Source organism: Cervus elaphus, chromosome 18 (genome assembly GCF_910594005.1).
Source record: "Cervus elaphus chromosome 18, mCerEla1.1, whole genome shotgun sequence".
Taxonomy (NCBI): domain Eukaryota; kingdom Metazoa; phylum Chordata; class Mammalia; order Artiodactyla; family Cervidae; genus Cervus; species Cervus elaphus.
The window spans coordinates 92,477,397-92,491,687 of NC_057832.1; the positions used below are offsets into that span (position 1 = coordinate 92,477,397).

At 38.5% G+C, this 14,291-nt stretch overlaps 1 protein-coding gene across 1 annotated transcript; it reads left to right on the top strand.

Moving 5' to 3' along the window:
- Positions 1–2,094: 2,094 nt before the first annotated feature.
- On the top strand, positions 2,095–14,083 carry WNT16 (Wnt family member 16). Its single transcript, XM_043872164.1, has 4 exons — positions 2,095–2,517; positions 2,710–2,951; positions 4,738–5,024; positions 11,685–14,083. Exons 1-4 carry the CDS (start codon positions 2,108–2,110, stop codon positions 12,147–12,149), a joined length of 1,404 nt encoding a protein of 467 aa, XP_043728099.1. The 5' UTR covers positions 2,095–2,107; the 3' UTR covers positions 12,150–14,083.
- Positions 14,084–14,291: the final 208 nt, after the last annotated feature.

Below are 14,291 nucleotides of genomic sequence, written 5' to 3' on the forward strand. Positions count from 1 at the left end.
GGCTGTGAACTCCACTACTATTTAACTCAGTGTTATCTAGCCCCACTTTTTAACCCATAACAGAGGCTCAGTATATCTTTCTAAAAGAAAAAAATCCAGCAACTCCCTTAAAACATGTATCATAATTGGCTCGAAAAATCACCCTCAAGTATTCATGTTCTCCAATCCCTCAGTTCCCCTGCAGAGGAAGCCTCTTCTCTAATTACACCATCTCGGCCACTTAGGTATCTGCTCAGGATGTTCCTCACCACGTTAATCCCTTCAGTAAGTTGTGTTCAAAACCAGAATCTGGTGTACTGGGCCCCATGGCAGGGGTTCAGCAGGGAGTGCTCCACGATGCCTCCTGGAGAGGCCCCCAGAATAAAGTGAGCTTGGATGAAGGCTCTGATTCTCAGAGAGGCCACTAGCCATTAGCCAAAATATTTCTGGATCCGTAACTGCACCCTATCATCAACTTGACTCTCTAAAAATTACAATGTGGCTTTAGGACCTGGTACATAGCGTTCACTCAATAAATATTTGTTGGATAAAGGAATGAATGGGAGAAGATGGGAATTTCAGTGAGTTTTTATTGTTCTGGGCCAATAGGATATACAGCAAATAAAATACTTTATTTGCTGATAGAGCAAATAAAGTAAATCTTTACTTTGAGTAAGTCTGGAATTTGGAACCTACTAAGCTGGGCTTCCCTGGTGGCTCAGATGGTGAAGAATCTGCTTCAAGCAGGAGACCTGGGTTCAAACCCTGGGTCAGGAAGATCCCCTGGAGAAGGGAATGGCTACCCACTCCAGTATTCTTGTCTGGAGAATTCCATGGAGAGAGGAGCCTGGTGGGCTAAAGCCCATAAGGTTACAAAGAGTCGGACATGACTGAATGACACACACACAAGTTGGTATAGCCTGAGATTTCATTAACATTTCAGAAGTCCTCTGAGGAGTAGGTGATGCCTCTCATACACATTTCCTGTTGCCAGTTAGGTGAGACAGAGTTTTCTGATATCACAGCTAAAAGCATGTGCCACCTGACTTCAGAGTTCTCCCCAGAGATCTTCTATCCTGGAAAACACTGGTTAGCTAATCTTTCTAAACTGCCAGGCACCAGAACATTCTCCTGCATCTGAATTCTTTGCCTCCAGAAGAGTAACTTGCTGGATTCTATGTTTTTCTTTATTAATAATCTCAAATTAATTTGTTTCAGACTTGTCTCTATGGCTGGTTTGTGCCTCTAAGGAAAGAGATCTTATCTTCAGAAATTCCCACAGTACTGGACACACAGTAGGTGTTTCATAAATAAGTTTCTAAAATTTGTCTTCAGTATGTCCAAATTCCCTGAGAAAGGCATAGTGTGCATTGAGGAGAACAGGACCGTCAATTTTTTTAGAACTCTCCAGACAGTTCTCACTCACATCCACTCTCTGCCCTCCGTCTCTGACAGTGCTCTCAAAGATCACAGAAAAAAAAGACAAATCGGCAAAATGAAATCACCTAACACAATTTAAATACGATAGATTATTAATAATGCTAGGCTAGAATCTTCCCTTTTGATAAAAGTAAATGTCTGCACAGATGACGACAGATGTCAAGCTTGACAGTATTTCTCTCATTCTCGAGTCTGCTGACATGTTGAGACCTCAGTCAGGGTGTGGACAAGTCAACTTTTTGGTACCAACCCAGACTCAAAAAATTATTCTTCTGTGGGGTAAAGGAGAGGAAAGAAAGGTGAGCAGTGAGAATTTCCAGCCGCTCCACCCAGAGTGTAATTAATCCATATGCGACTGGGGTGGGTGGCTCTCTAACATCGCCCGTTCAACCCACACCTTCGCCCAGGTTTATTAAGACAGAAGCGCCCCTATAGTCTTCGGCTTGTATCAATATTCCTCCCGCAGAGACCCACTCTCCGGAGACTGAGACGGGAGGAAAGGTCGGGAACACAGGGGTCTGGACCTGCTGTCGGGAAGCAGCGGGCCCGAGCGCCCCCCGCGGAGTCCGCTCTCAGCCAATGGGAGCCTGAAGTCCGGGGATGATGAGATGAGGGGCTGCTGCTGGGCCAATCAGGTTCCAGGCGCAGCCAGGGTGGGGGGAGGAGATGGGAGGAGAGGCCGGGGGCGATGGAGACAGAGCTACATCAACAGAAGTTTCTCACCTTGGAATGCGACGGACGCTCCCGCATCTCCTGCACATCTCCAACTTGGCGCCGGAGGAGGGCCCCAGGCTACTTTCTCAACTTCCTCACGCTGCTCCCCGCTCGCGAGGGGAAAGCTGCTTTGAACACCTACTACGGCTGGCCTTCTTTTTACGTTGTCTGCAGGGACAAGGGAGGCGAGGGACAACTTGGTGCGGGGGAACTGACCTGGCCTGGCCGGCCTCTGGGTGGGGAGGGTCGAAGAGGAGTGGCTGGGGCTGGGGGACTCCATGCGGGGGCCATGGACAGAGCAGCGCTCCTGGGACTGTCCCGCCTGTGCGCGCTGTGGGCAGCCGTGTTCGCGCTGTTCCCCTGCGGAGCCCAAGGAAACTGGATGTGAGTATAGGGGCAGCAGGGGCGCACGGGATTTGTGGCAAAAGGGGGTGCCCAGCCTCAGAGAACTCTCAGCTGGGGCGGGGGAGAAGGGGCGGGAGCCCTAGGGCGGGTGACCTAAATTTCGGGTAAACATCTGGGCATGGGGAGGAGAGCAGGGCAGCGGCTTACGCTAGGGGCGGCCGTGTCTTACAGGTGGTTGGGCATCGCCTCCTTTGGGGTTCCGGAGAAGCTGGGCTGTGCCAACTTGCCTCTGAACAGCCGCCAGAAGGAGCTGTGCAAGAGGAAACCGTACCTGCTGCCCAGCATCCGCGAGGGCGCCCGGCTGGGCATTCAGGAGTGCAGAAGCCAGTTCAGGCACGAGAGATGGAACTGCCTGGTGGCCGCCGCCGCCCCTCCGGGCGCCAGCCCTCTCTTTGGCTACGAGCTGAGCAGCGGTGAGTCCCGGGACTCTCGCGGCTGGCAGTTCCTGTAAACTAAACAGTGCTCGGACGGTCCCGTCGCTCTTTAAATTCCCCAGAGAGGTCCTTTAGTGGAAGGAAATTAGGGGGCGACGGAAGCCAGATCCGGGTGCAGGTGCGGTCCTGGGTGGGGGTGGGGTGACACCCCAGGTCCGGAGCGCAGCGCGTGGAAGTGTAGCTCTTCCTCCTTCCCGCGGCCCCCGGCTGGAGCTGGAAGAAAAACTCTGACGCTCCACCCCGCCGACCCCTCGGACCCCGTAGCGCCCCCCTACGTGGGGGACCAGCTGGAGAAACATGATGTCGGCTGCAGGGAATGCCGAGGCCGCATCTGCTTTGATTTAAGCAGCTCCGCTGCGCGCTGAGCCCTGGACAAGTGGCTAATTGCAGCGAAACCCCACGGTGGTTGGTTCCCGGGAACACCGCGTAGACGGAATAATGGCGATTTTAAAGGGACTTTCCCGGACAACCCTCGTGAGGCTAACTCGAGCACGACTTTGGTTTTCCCCTCTATTCCTTTCCTTCCACCCTTTCTCCTGTGCGCACATCCGAGGCGCGGGAATCCGCAGGAAAACAAAGTTCCACTCCCACGTGCCTAGCGACTTAGTAAGGATAAAGGTACAGAGGTGTCAGCAGATTCAAAGAATTTCAGAACCTGGGCTCTGAAAGATTCTTAGTCGTTTTTCATATTCATTTCCGTTCCCCTTCCACCTTTGACCCTTCCCCGCCGGGTCCCTACACTCACCGCCGCCAAACATCGCTTTTGCCCCGCTGCGCTTTGGCTGTCACACCCTTTCGAAAGAGAACCGACTCCCTGCAAAAAGAAAAAAAGAGAATGTGTTCTTCACAGTTGCTGAAATGTAGAGGCATCAGCTGTTGAAAAGGTTTATTGGACAACGGCGTGATAACGTTTCTACTTCAATCTGTACATCTCTAAGGACGGGGAAAGTCGCCTGCTGGGTCCCTTCTGGTCCATTTTACTAATATTTTAATAGGACTTCAATTTTCAAAGATTTTAGCTGGAAACCTATTGCAGATGTGTTATATACATAGTCAGTGTTCAACGGTTTTCCATAACAATTCTTTTTTTTTTGCTGATGACATTTCAATTATCTTTAATTGCCCTTAGTAGTGTGAGAGGATATAACATTGTATATAGGAATATGAATATAATATTTAACTTTCACATTAATATTGTTATTCAGTATATCATTAAAACATCTTTGATGTGAAAGTAAACTATAACGTTTATCTCCTAATTGCTTTAGTATTTGCTTAATTTTAGTTTGCATCTTGACATGTATTTTTTTTGTAGAAACAAAAGTGACACCAATTTTTCAGCCTGTGTTTTGTGATAATGTTTTAAGTTTAAAGAGAAAGGTAAGCGGGGCTCCTTGGGGCGTTGTCTTACTATTTACGGTGTCCATGCAAGAGATTTTGAATTCAATGTGTATTTGTTGAATTTTCATTGTCTATTAAGTGCTGAGCTGGGTGCTGACAGACATCTCAAATTGAAAATACAAACAGATGATTTTAGAGTATGAGGACAATTAATGACATACAATAAAGGAAAATCATGCTGAAAATTAATGTTGCTTTTTTAAAACATGAGAACAATATGAAATTGTCCTTTGTAAATGTGTACTCATGAAAGCATCCCTTGAGAAGTTGCTTTCCTGATAAGAGGGTAAGGAGGCGGCTTTGTTATGAACATAAGCAGAGAGTGGTATGGCTCATTCATTTAGCAACTTATTTCTTATTCTAGGCACCAAGGAAACGGCATTTATTTATGCTGTGATGGCTGCAGGCCTGGTGCATTCTGTGACCAGGTCATGCAGCGCAGGCAACATGACCGAGTGTTCCTGTGACACCACCTTGCAGAACGGCGGCTCAGCGAGTGAAGGCTGGCACTGGGGGGGCTGCTCCGATGATGTCCAGTATGGCATGTGGTTCAGCAGAAAGTTCCTAGATTTCCCCATCAGAAACACCACGGCAAAGGAAAGCAAAGTACTGTTAGCAATGAACCTACATAACAATGAAGCTGGAAGGCAGGTATGTATTAGAAAATGGAATAGAAATCCAGTGCCTTTAGGCATAATAGCACTAGGGTTACATTTCTGGATCAATCTGACCAAATAGTCGAATGATTTAAAAACTAAAACTCTTTCAGGCAAAAAAAAATATATATATATATATATATATATGAAATTTTTATTATATATGTATAACAGCAACTATATATATAAATATATTTTTTTTCTTTCATGAGCCTGTACTGACCACATTGATTTAGTTTAAGTTTCCATCTGATGTGACTTGAATCTTGTTATAGAATGTATTAATATATGTGATTGTATATTCGTATACCTAAAACGCCAATTATAAAATAATAGAAGTACTAGTGCCTACTGGGTCGTTTTATTCCACCCCTTTAGATGATTAGTTGTAGAAACCCAAATAAGACTTACAGTATCTGCCTTTCTAACGGGACCGAATCAAATTTCATTTTCTCAAATTTGAATTTTCATTATTGTTTTAAATATATTTTTTCAAATATATTTTTTCATTGGCAATGGCATCTTAAAGAAGTTATCAGTCTGTCCTTTGTCTAGCAAAATGTTCTCAAATACATTACAGAATACATAGCTCAATAATTTTTGTAAAAAACAAAATTTATTTAAAGGAAGTAGTTATTATAAAGCAATGTAGATTCATTGTAAAAACAGAAGTATCGATAAATGTAAAAAACTATAGATGTATTAAATATTTGGGTATTTTAAAATATAGATATATTAAAGTTTCAAGGAGAGGAAAATTTGAAGAACTACCATCTAATTAACCTTATAAATGAATTTTTAATACTAAATTTTCTTAAGAGGGAGTAATTTGTAGCTTAATTTAACTTTTATATACTTATTTTAATGAATATTGATGCAATAAGCTTTGAGTTCTACAGCATAGTTGAATTACTTGGCAATTCATAGTGACTTTCCAAAAACAGTTAAAACCTCTCTTAGGAATATATATTTCCTATTTTGTAATAATCTTTTCAGGATGGGAATATCACCACATATCCTATATTATTGTAAATATTCAATAACCTGCAACGGTCCCAAAGTAGTCGTTACAATCTGCCACATTCTCCTGCAATAAATTAAAGTAAGTTGCGGTATCTCTCAGGAATATTTAAAGTATATGTTGCATTTGTTTTACATTTTTGGAAAGTGAATAAATGGAACCCGCTTGGAATAGTTGCAAGTTTCTGCCAGTTTTCTTTACTTAACCACTTTGGTTTAAAATACTAAAACTGAAAACTCAATATATCACTATAACATTTCAAATTCAAATTTGAATATTCAGTTCAATTTGAATATTGATTCAAAATGGAAAATTAGGAAATAGGAAAATCAGTAAATAGCTATGTAAGCTTTTCACTTTTTTGTTTTGAAATTCTAAGTTATTTCACTAAAGTTACTCCTGCTGACACCATGTCTCTTCTTGATAAAGTCTTACATTTAAAAAGATTAAATGAATGAGTTTTCACTTCAGTTTAAATAATATCTAGTAAAGGAATTTTTATTATTTCTAACATATTGATGTAAAAGAGATTAGATGTAATTAACATGTGTTCTTTAAAGCTCTAGAGTTAAACTAGAGAAAAACTCCAGGTCAAATTAGTGTGTTTTAAAAACAAGAAAACAATTAAATGAATATTTATTGTCACCTTAGATCTTAAATCTTCTTTAGTCATTCTTTGAATAGCTGGGTAGAGACAAAAAAGACTTTAATCAGATCACAAAACTTGGAAATACATTTGATAATTCATTCTTTTGAATAAAGTTGTCTCCAACCTTATGAAAAGTCCCAAAGTATTCTAAAATGTATTTTTATTAGTGATATTAGGCAGTTATTTAATCTTATTCCATCTTATGTGTTTTTTTTTTAATTAGGTAGTAATATTTGCCTCTAACTATTAACTTTGATCTGATCTATTTATATTCTGATTTTATTAAAAACATACAACTATTCAGCATCAATTTAAATCCACTGTTTGTTGGCAATAAAACAATCTCCTCACTTTACTGAGGTTTTTGCTATTTTTCTAATTATGAAGCAAAAATTCAGCTTATAGATATATATGCATTTTGGATAAATTTCAGTTTTTTCACTGAATCTCATTTTTTCCACATTGGTCAACATGGAATCTTAAAATATTACAAAATATTACCTGGATATTTTGAGGGTACTACATTGATGTTTTTGTTGGTCTTTTCTCATGAAGTATTACAATTCAAAACATTTTAATATTTTTCTTTCCATTGGTGGTCAAAAAAAAAAAACCACCATCACCACCATTACCGCAGCAACAACAAAAATCAACCAGGTTTCCAAGATATTATCTAACATGGAAGAACAAACAACTGCATTTTCAATATTGGCCATTAGGATTTTAATCTAATAGGCATATTCTTCTGTGTAAGGTTTTGAGGTCTGCATTCAATTGAGTTGATTTTCCTCATCTCAAAATCCCAAGCTCCAAATGTAGGAACGCGTTCAGAGCAATGTGGGTACTGGCGCTTAGTAGTGCTGTGAGCAGAATAGATTATTTTCTAACCGCTGACCTTAAATACTCTAATTCCCACTTGGTTTCTGACACCATTCCTAAAGTTATGACTCCAAGAATAATGTTGCTGAATGGTGATTGGCTAACAGAATGATGTGATGTCTTCCAAGGGCAGAACTTCTGGGAATAATGTGACTTGGAATATTTATGGGTATTTCTTTTGGTGTGCTTAAAATATTTCCATTCTTCCCATGTCCACCTCATAAACTTTTAAGTTTCCCTACCCCATAATTTGTTTTATGATGAGTAACTCAAAAAAGTGGCATGGGCCCCACCCCCAAATTTCATTGACCTGTTTCAAGAATATTTATAAGTACTTGAATAACATGCAAATGTTTTGCTTTTCAGCAGATACAAATATATTTTTGAACTGAAAGGGACAAAATGGATCAGAGAAATAGGAATTCTGCATATAGTCATACAATTTATGTCACCGTTTTCATAAAAACTTAAAACAGATCATCTGATAGTGGACAAAATGAAATGTCACAAAATGTTCCATAATGGTTTTTTTTTTTTTTTGTCATTTCTGTGAAGTTTGGATAACGCAATATACTGGAAAACAGTCACCTCCAGCTGTGTTACCTCTGAGTCAAAGTTGTGGGGCCAGTCACTTCTTAGACCACTTCTCAAGCGGTTTCTATTTTTACATTAAGTGTTAATGATGCATCTTTCCTATTTCACTTCATCATAAATTTATCAAACCAAAACTTAACACAGGGAGCCCAGTAGATTAAATGCTACGCTCCTAATTGCTCTCCCCTAGTTTAAAAATATTATACCAAAATGTGCACATCTGTTTGCAATAGTTAATAAAACATTCCTCTGTTAATATCGTTATAAACCTTAACAACTCAACTAAGTAGAGAAAGGAATTTTCTCATAACCACACACAACTCATTCGCTTGCTATTCTCTTACTTTTCCTGTTAGAAAATCACTCTGCTATCATTGCAGCTCAGAATGGCTATTTGACATCAATTAAAACTCCCAGCTGAAAAACTTCAGAATATGTATTTTTGGAGTGTTTTGGAGTGTTCTTAAATATACTTGAATTTTCGACTTTCATTTTTCTTTGTTCTACCGAAATTATCCTGCTGCATATAAAGACTTCATATCATATATTTCCAGTTTTCCTTACGGAAGACAAATGTCTTAACCAGGCTATTAATTTTTCTGTCAAATTGGAATAATAAGCAGGTACATGTTCTTCATTAACTACCTACTATATGCAAGGGATTTTTTTCTTATTAAGCTAAATCAAGTAAAATAATTTATGAAAATGTGCTCTGAGGAACACTGAGCTCCGTAGAGTTAAATCCTGTGTGTATGTGTGTCTGCATGTTATCTGCTCTTGAACTCTGCATTTCATCAAATTCTCCTTGTGGTGATTGCATTGCTTTGTCTTATCTGTATTTGCCCAAGTTTCTTCCTTGGAGTCTTACAAAGGTATCATCATTTAAATTGTGTGTCACGTTATTTGTCTTTCTATTCTAGAATATAAATGTGAATAATATTCACATGTATAATAAAAATGCTTTCTTTTCTTATACTTATTTTTAAGGACAAAAGAGTAATGGAATTAAAAGATAGTAGAATAACATTCCTTAAAAATATCTTTGGAAAATTTAGTTAACTCCAGGTATTTAAAAGTATCTTGTTTTCTACGGCAGGAAACTCACCCCAAATTTCAGCACAAATTCAGCAGGTGTTATCCCCATATTCAAAATCAGTCTTCTCTTTTATCCTTCAAACCTGGGTGGTAGTGTGTCAGATTTGGACTTTGTGGGCTGAGGAATTGCGGGAAAACCTGCCAGATCAGAGTCTCCCAATATCATTGAGTTCCTAGCAGTGTCTCATTTGTTGAAGAAGTTGGTCTTTATTGCATCCTCTTGATGCAGTTTACCGATAGAAGAGAGTTAAAATGGTTCAAAAGTGTTTTGGTGAGCATCCGTTCTGTCCTCCATGCCTTGCAAATTGGCAACACCTTACATGATGCCTGAACTGCTTAATAAAAAGAAAAAGTGAGCTCCTCAGTCAAGAATCTGAGCAAGAAGCAGTCCTAAATCACAAGTGATGACTGTAACGAACGATGATCAGGTTTCAACGCATAAACTTACATTCTTAGATTTTTGGTTTTCTTTGGACAATTTGTTTTATGGCTACCTGGCATTGATTGAGCTCTCATTTTCTTACATCCTTCGGACACTTAAAATCTGAACAAAGTTGGCAGATCACAATATTTTAACATTTATTTGCCTGGAGATATTTTAAAGAATTGAAGGTTTTGTGAATATCAAATGCCATCAATTTAACTGAATCAGTTTGTGTACCATACTCTATGAATTGTTTTCATATTATTGAAAGATAAATTTTACTGAAGATAACAAGAAATAGACATATCTATTTGCTCCTTAGTTTTATAAATTCAAAAAATCATATGTGTTGCATTCTATAAAGGGCAATGTTTAAATGTTGTTTGGTTTATTATTTTAAACACTAATAAAAACTATTGAATATTACATAAATCAATACTATATGCTCTCATTCAAGTCTGCAAATATAATAAATTGTTTGAAATACTCTGTCTCATTAGATAGTACAGAAACTTTAGTTAATTTGTTAAGAAATGTAACATTCCACATACATGTCAATGTCAAGTGTGGTAGAAAATTGCTAAGTATAAACCCCTGTCATTTTGTATAGTTTTGATAAGAACTGTAAGTGGAATTTAAGCTGTGGGGTTTTTTCTTTCTTTGGAGGATTACACACATAATTTCTAAGTTATTGAATGAATAGATCATTTTTTATTTTACCCGGCATGTTGACAGAATGTCAACTCTCCAGTTAGTCCTAACAATTTATTAATCTGCTCTGCCATCCTCTGGGGATTGAAGGAAGTTACGCCGACTAGCCCGGTATGTAAGAAATTAGAACTCTAAAACTTCTGTTTTAGAAATCTCTGTATTGTTTTCGCTTGGTTAGCTCTATTTGAAATTTTATCTCATCTCTTCCTATACTTTCCTCCTCAGGGGAAGGGGCATTTATTTTGACATAAATGTGTGTCAGGCAGTGGGCTCTTACCGATGTATGTAATCTCATTTAATTCCTCAGTCTGAATAAAATAACTCAGCACTTAGAAGTGAAAAATCATATAAATATTATTCCTTTTCCATGTTAGAATGGTGCTACCTATCCGTCAAGAATAGGACATATGTTTTGAATTAATTTTCCAGAAGAGGGGGAAGAATTGGTTGGGAGCAGCCACACTCTCCAGCCTCATCTTTTTTGGACCAATTTAGGTTTCTCATGTGGTCTGTGACTAGGGGATAGCATGCCCCGCCTCCAAACCCCTGTGAATATAACTGGTTTTTGCAGTGATAAAAACCAAGCACACTCACTTTGGTAGATCTCATCCTCGGATGCTCTTGGAATCATCTGCGTAGCCTTGTAGAAGTCATTGCCTTGACCCCACCCTGACAAATTAAGTGAGAATCTCAGGGGTTATTTGTAAAGTTCCACAGGTATTTCTGCGTGTATACAAGTCACCCGAGGATCTTACAAAGATGTAGATTTTGATTCTGCAGGTTTGGTGGGGGGCTCAGAGTCTGCATGTCTGTGCTGGTGCTGTTGGTCCATGAACCACACTCCAAGTAGCAAGATGCTAAAATGAATGGTATCAGGAACATGGAGGCATGAATGAACATCCTCTGACACCCAAGATTAAGTGAGAGATTAGAAATAAAAGTAGCTTCCCTTTGTTATCTCAGCTCATCTCTGATGACATTATTAGCCTGGCCTGCAGTTTTAAACTAGAAAGGTTTGCTCTGTAGGGTCAAGAGAAGGACCAAACATTTGGGTTCTAAGCGATCCAAAAGATTTTTTAGGTCCAAAAACATCCTTATTTTAAAATTATTTTATTTTCTTATTTAATTAAAGTATTTTAAAAATCATTTTATTATTTTCATTGAAATATATAACCATTGCTTTTATATAGGAGGAAATAGAGTCAGATTAGGTGGGTGGTGCTTTTGTTGTTGGGTAAAACAGTTCATGAACGATGTTTCACTCAATTCCTGTTGGTTGCAGGCTGTCGCCAAGTTGATGTCTTTAGACTGCCGTTGTCACGGAGTTTCCGGCTCCTGTGCTGTGAAAACATGCTGGAAAACCATGTCTTCTTTTGAAAAGATTGGCCATCTGTTGAAGGATAAATATGAAAACAGTGTCCAAATCTCAGACAAAATAAAGAGGAAAATGCACAGGAGAGAAAAAGATCAGAGGAAAATACCAATCCGCAAGGATGATCTGCTCTACGTCAATAAGTCTCCCAATTACTGTGTTGAGGATAAGAAACTCGGGATTCCAGGGACTCAAGGCAGAGAGTGCAACCGCACGTCGGAGGGCGCCGATGGCTGCAACCTCCTCTGCTGTGGCCGAGGCTACAACACCCATGTGGTCAGGCACGTGGAGAGATGTGAATGCAAATTTATCTGGTGCTGTTATGTCCGCTGCAGGAGGTGTGAAAGCATGACTGATGTCCACACTTGCAAATAACCACTCCATCCAGCCTTGGGCAAGAGTCCTCCTTGACAGAAGTATAATGGGAATACCACCCAGAGGGTGCCTCCCACTGTGCAGAGCTGGGGAAGTTGACTCCTGCCTCCTCCTCAGAATTCCCAGATCCTCCAGCCTCTCACAGAGGTCCTCTTATCTGATATCTAATCACACACCAAGCATGTGGATTTCTTGGGATTCTGAAATGGAAAAAGTTTGGGTTCACATTTTGGTGGTTTAGGGAATATAAATTGAAATACAAGGAAGATCATCTGTCTCGTAAGGAAGAACGGAAAATAGTCTTCATGCCAAGAGACCTGGTCCATACTCAGGATAAGATCCTGGACTATGGAACTCAGTTATTTAACTCAGTAGTGGTGGGTGAATATTAGTCACTTTTTAAAACACCTATTGTAGCAACAAGGAACAGTAAACATGAATCTCATTTATTCTTTCAGCAGTTTTTTGTGAAGAAATAATAGTTTGTGCATTGAAACAGAAGATGGTGACAGGTTAACAGAAGTGGTAGATGCCTACTTAAACTTTCATTCATTTCAAAAGAAAGAATCTTCCTAAGTGATACAACATCTCTTAAAGCATGTTTATTAGAGTTATTTAGTGACAAAACAAAAGAAGCAAAATGTAAAAAGTAAAATGTATGATTTGGATTTTAAATGACTTTTAACCCAGAGAATTTATCTAGAAAAACATCAGGAAGGTATATAGCAACCTTTACCTTTCACTTTACACTCTTACTATAGATCAGTTTCCATTCTTAAAAACTCAGCCCTGAATTATTGGTGGAAGATGGGATTTTAAAAGCATATGGGACAATTGGAAGTAAAAATTTAAAGGGCTCTCATGCATTGTAAGGAAAAGCACACTTTAAATATGTAAAGACAGTGTTTTTTACAATACTTTGCTGGATTTTTTCTATTTTGTAAATACTGTATTTAATTATATGATATATATTGAAACTTAAGATATTTTTTGCCAAAGCCCAAGAGCTAAGGCAATAAAATTATCTCAGAAATAATATTAGCTTCTGTTTCCTTTCATACTATTGACTCTGACATTTTTTATACATTGCAGAAGTTCATTGAGCAGTTAGTTATATGGATGTGTATTTCCTGCCAAAATGGCAGTTTTATATGTTATAAATTAAAATATGCTGCAATATATTGATAATTGTGCTATTTCAGCAGTCAGATTAAGTTGAATTCTGTTTTTAATTAGTTATGTTTAACTTGTAAGGTTATTATAATAAATTATACAGTAAAAGGCTTAACTGGAAAAAGGATCTAAATCAGAATAATGATCAATTTGTGGATTTGATATCCTGGATATTTATTACATTGTGTTTAATGCTGCTTTTTCATGTGAATGTTGAATGGTCTTTTTTGTTTTAGTATTCGTGCATGTATATTCATCCTATTTTACAAGGTTCCTGGTAAAAATTACAGGGCTGTATTTAAGGTTGTATTTTAATGTAAATGCTGTTTTTTTAATGAATTGTTAAATATTTCAGTATCATATAGAAAAAAAATGATTTTCTAAGTTCAGAATGGACAAAGAAAGAATATTCTTTTTCTTAAAATAAGCTAAAGAAAATTTTCCCTGCTCACCCTAGTCTCATTCTATTTCCTTTCAATTAATTTACCAAGGCAGAGCAATAATTTGTGAAAAAGAGCAAACCATGGAAAATGACTCTGATCTAATATTAAAATCAAGGCTAAACATTTAACTGTGACCCTTAAAGTTTAACAAAATTACTATTTACTGAAAAAGAGACTCCAAAATGACAAATGAATGAATATAGTGCTTATTTAAAAGAGTGGTTTGCCATTCTTTAGCATCCACTGATTAGAGTAACCTGAATAATAGACATTTATTAGTATGCCTTCTTTTTTTTTTTTTGTTAAGTAAATATTTTATCTGCATTGAAAATAAGCACTCTCTTAAACGATGAAGGCTGCAGTTTCCATTAATGACCATTTCTTTCTATTGACTAGAAAACTTTTCATAATTACCTTAGGAACCAATCGTGAGAACAGGGGAGCCTTTAATTCACAAAAACATGATTACTATTCAGCCGTTTCTGAAAAACTGGTGCCAACTCGACACTCCCACCCCTCTTCCCAC

Bases quoted from the DNA above. Each gene is read 5' to 3' on its own strand.
- WNT16 (XM_043872164.1), top strand. From the start codon at position 2,108: ATGGAGACAGAGCTACATCAACAGAAGTTTCTCACCTTGGAATGCGAC. The intron at 2,518-2,709 runs GTGAGTATAGGG...CGTGTCTTACAG, and splicing joins GGAGCCCAAGGAAACTGGAT to GTGGTTGGGCATCGCCTCCT. The intron at 2,952-4,737 runs GTGAGTCCCGGG...TTCTTATTCTAG, and splicing joins TGGCTACGAGCTGAGCAGCG to GCACCAAGGAAACGGCATTT.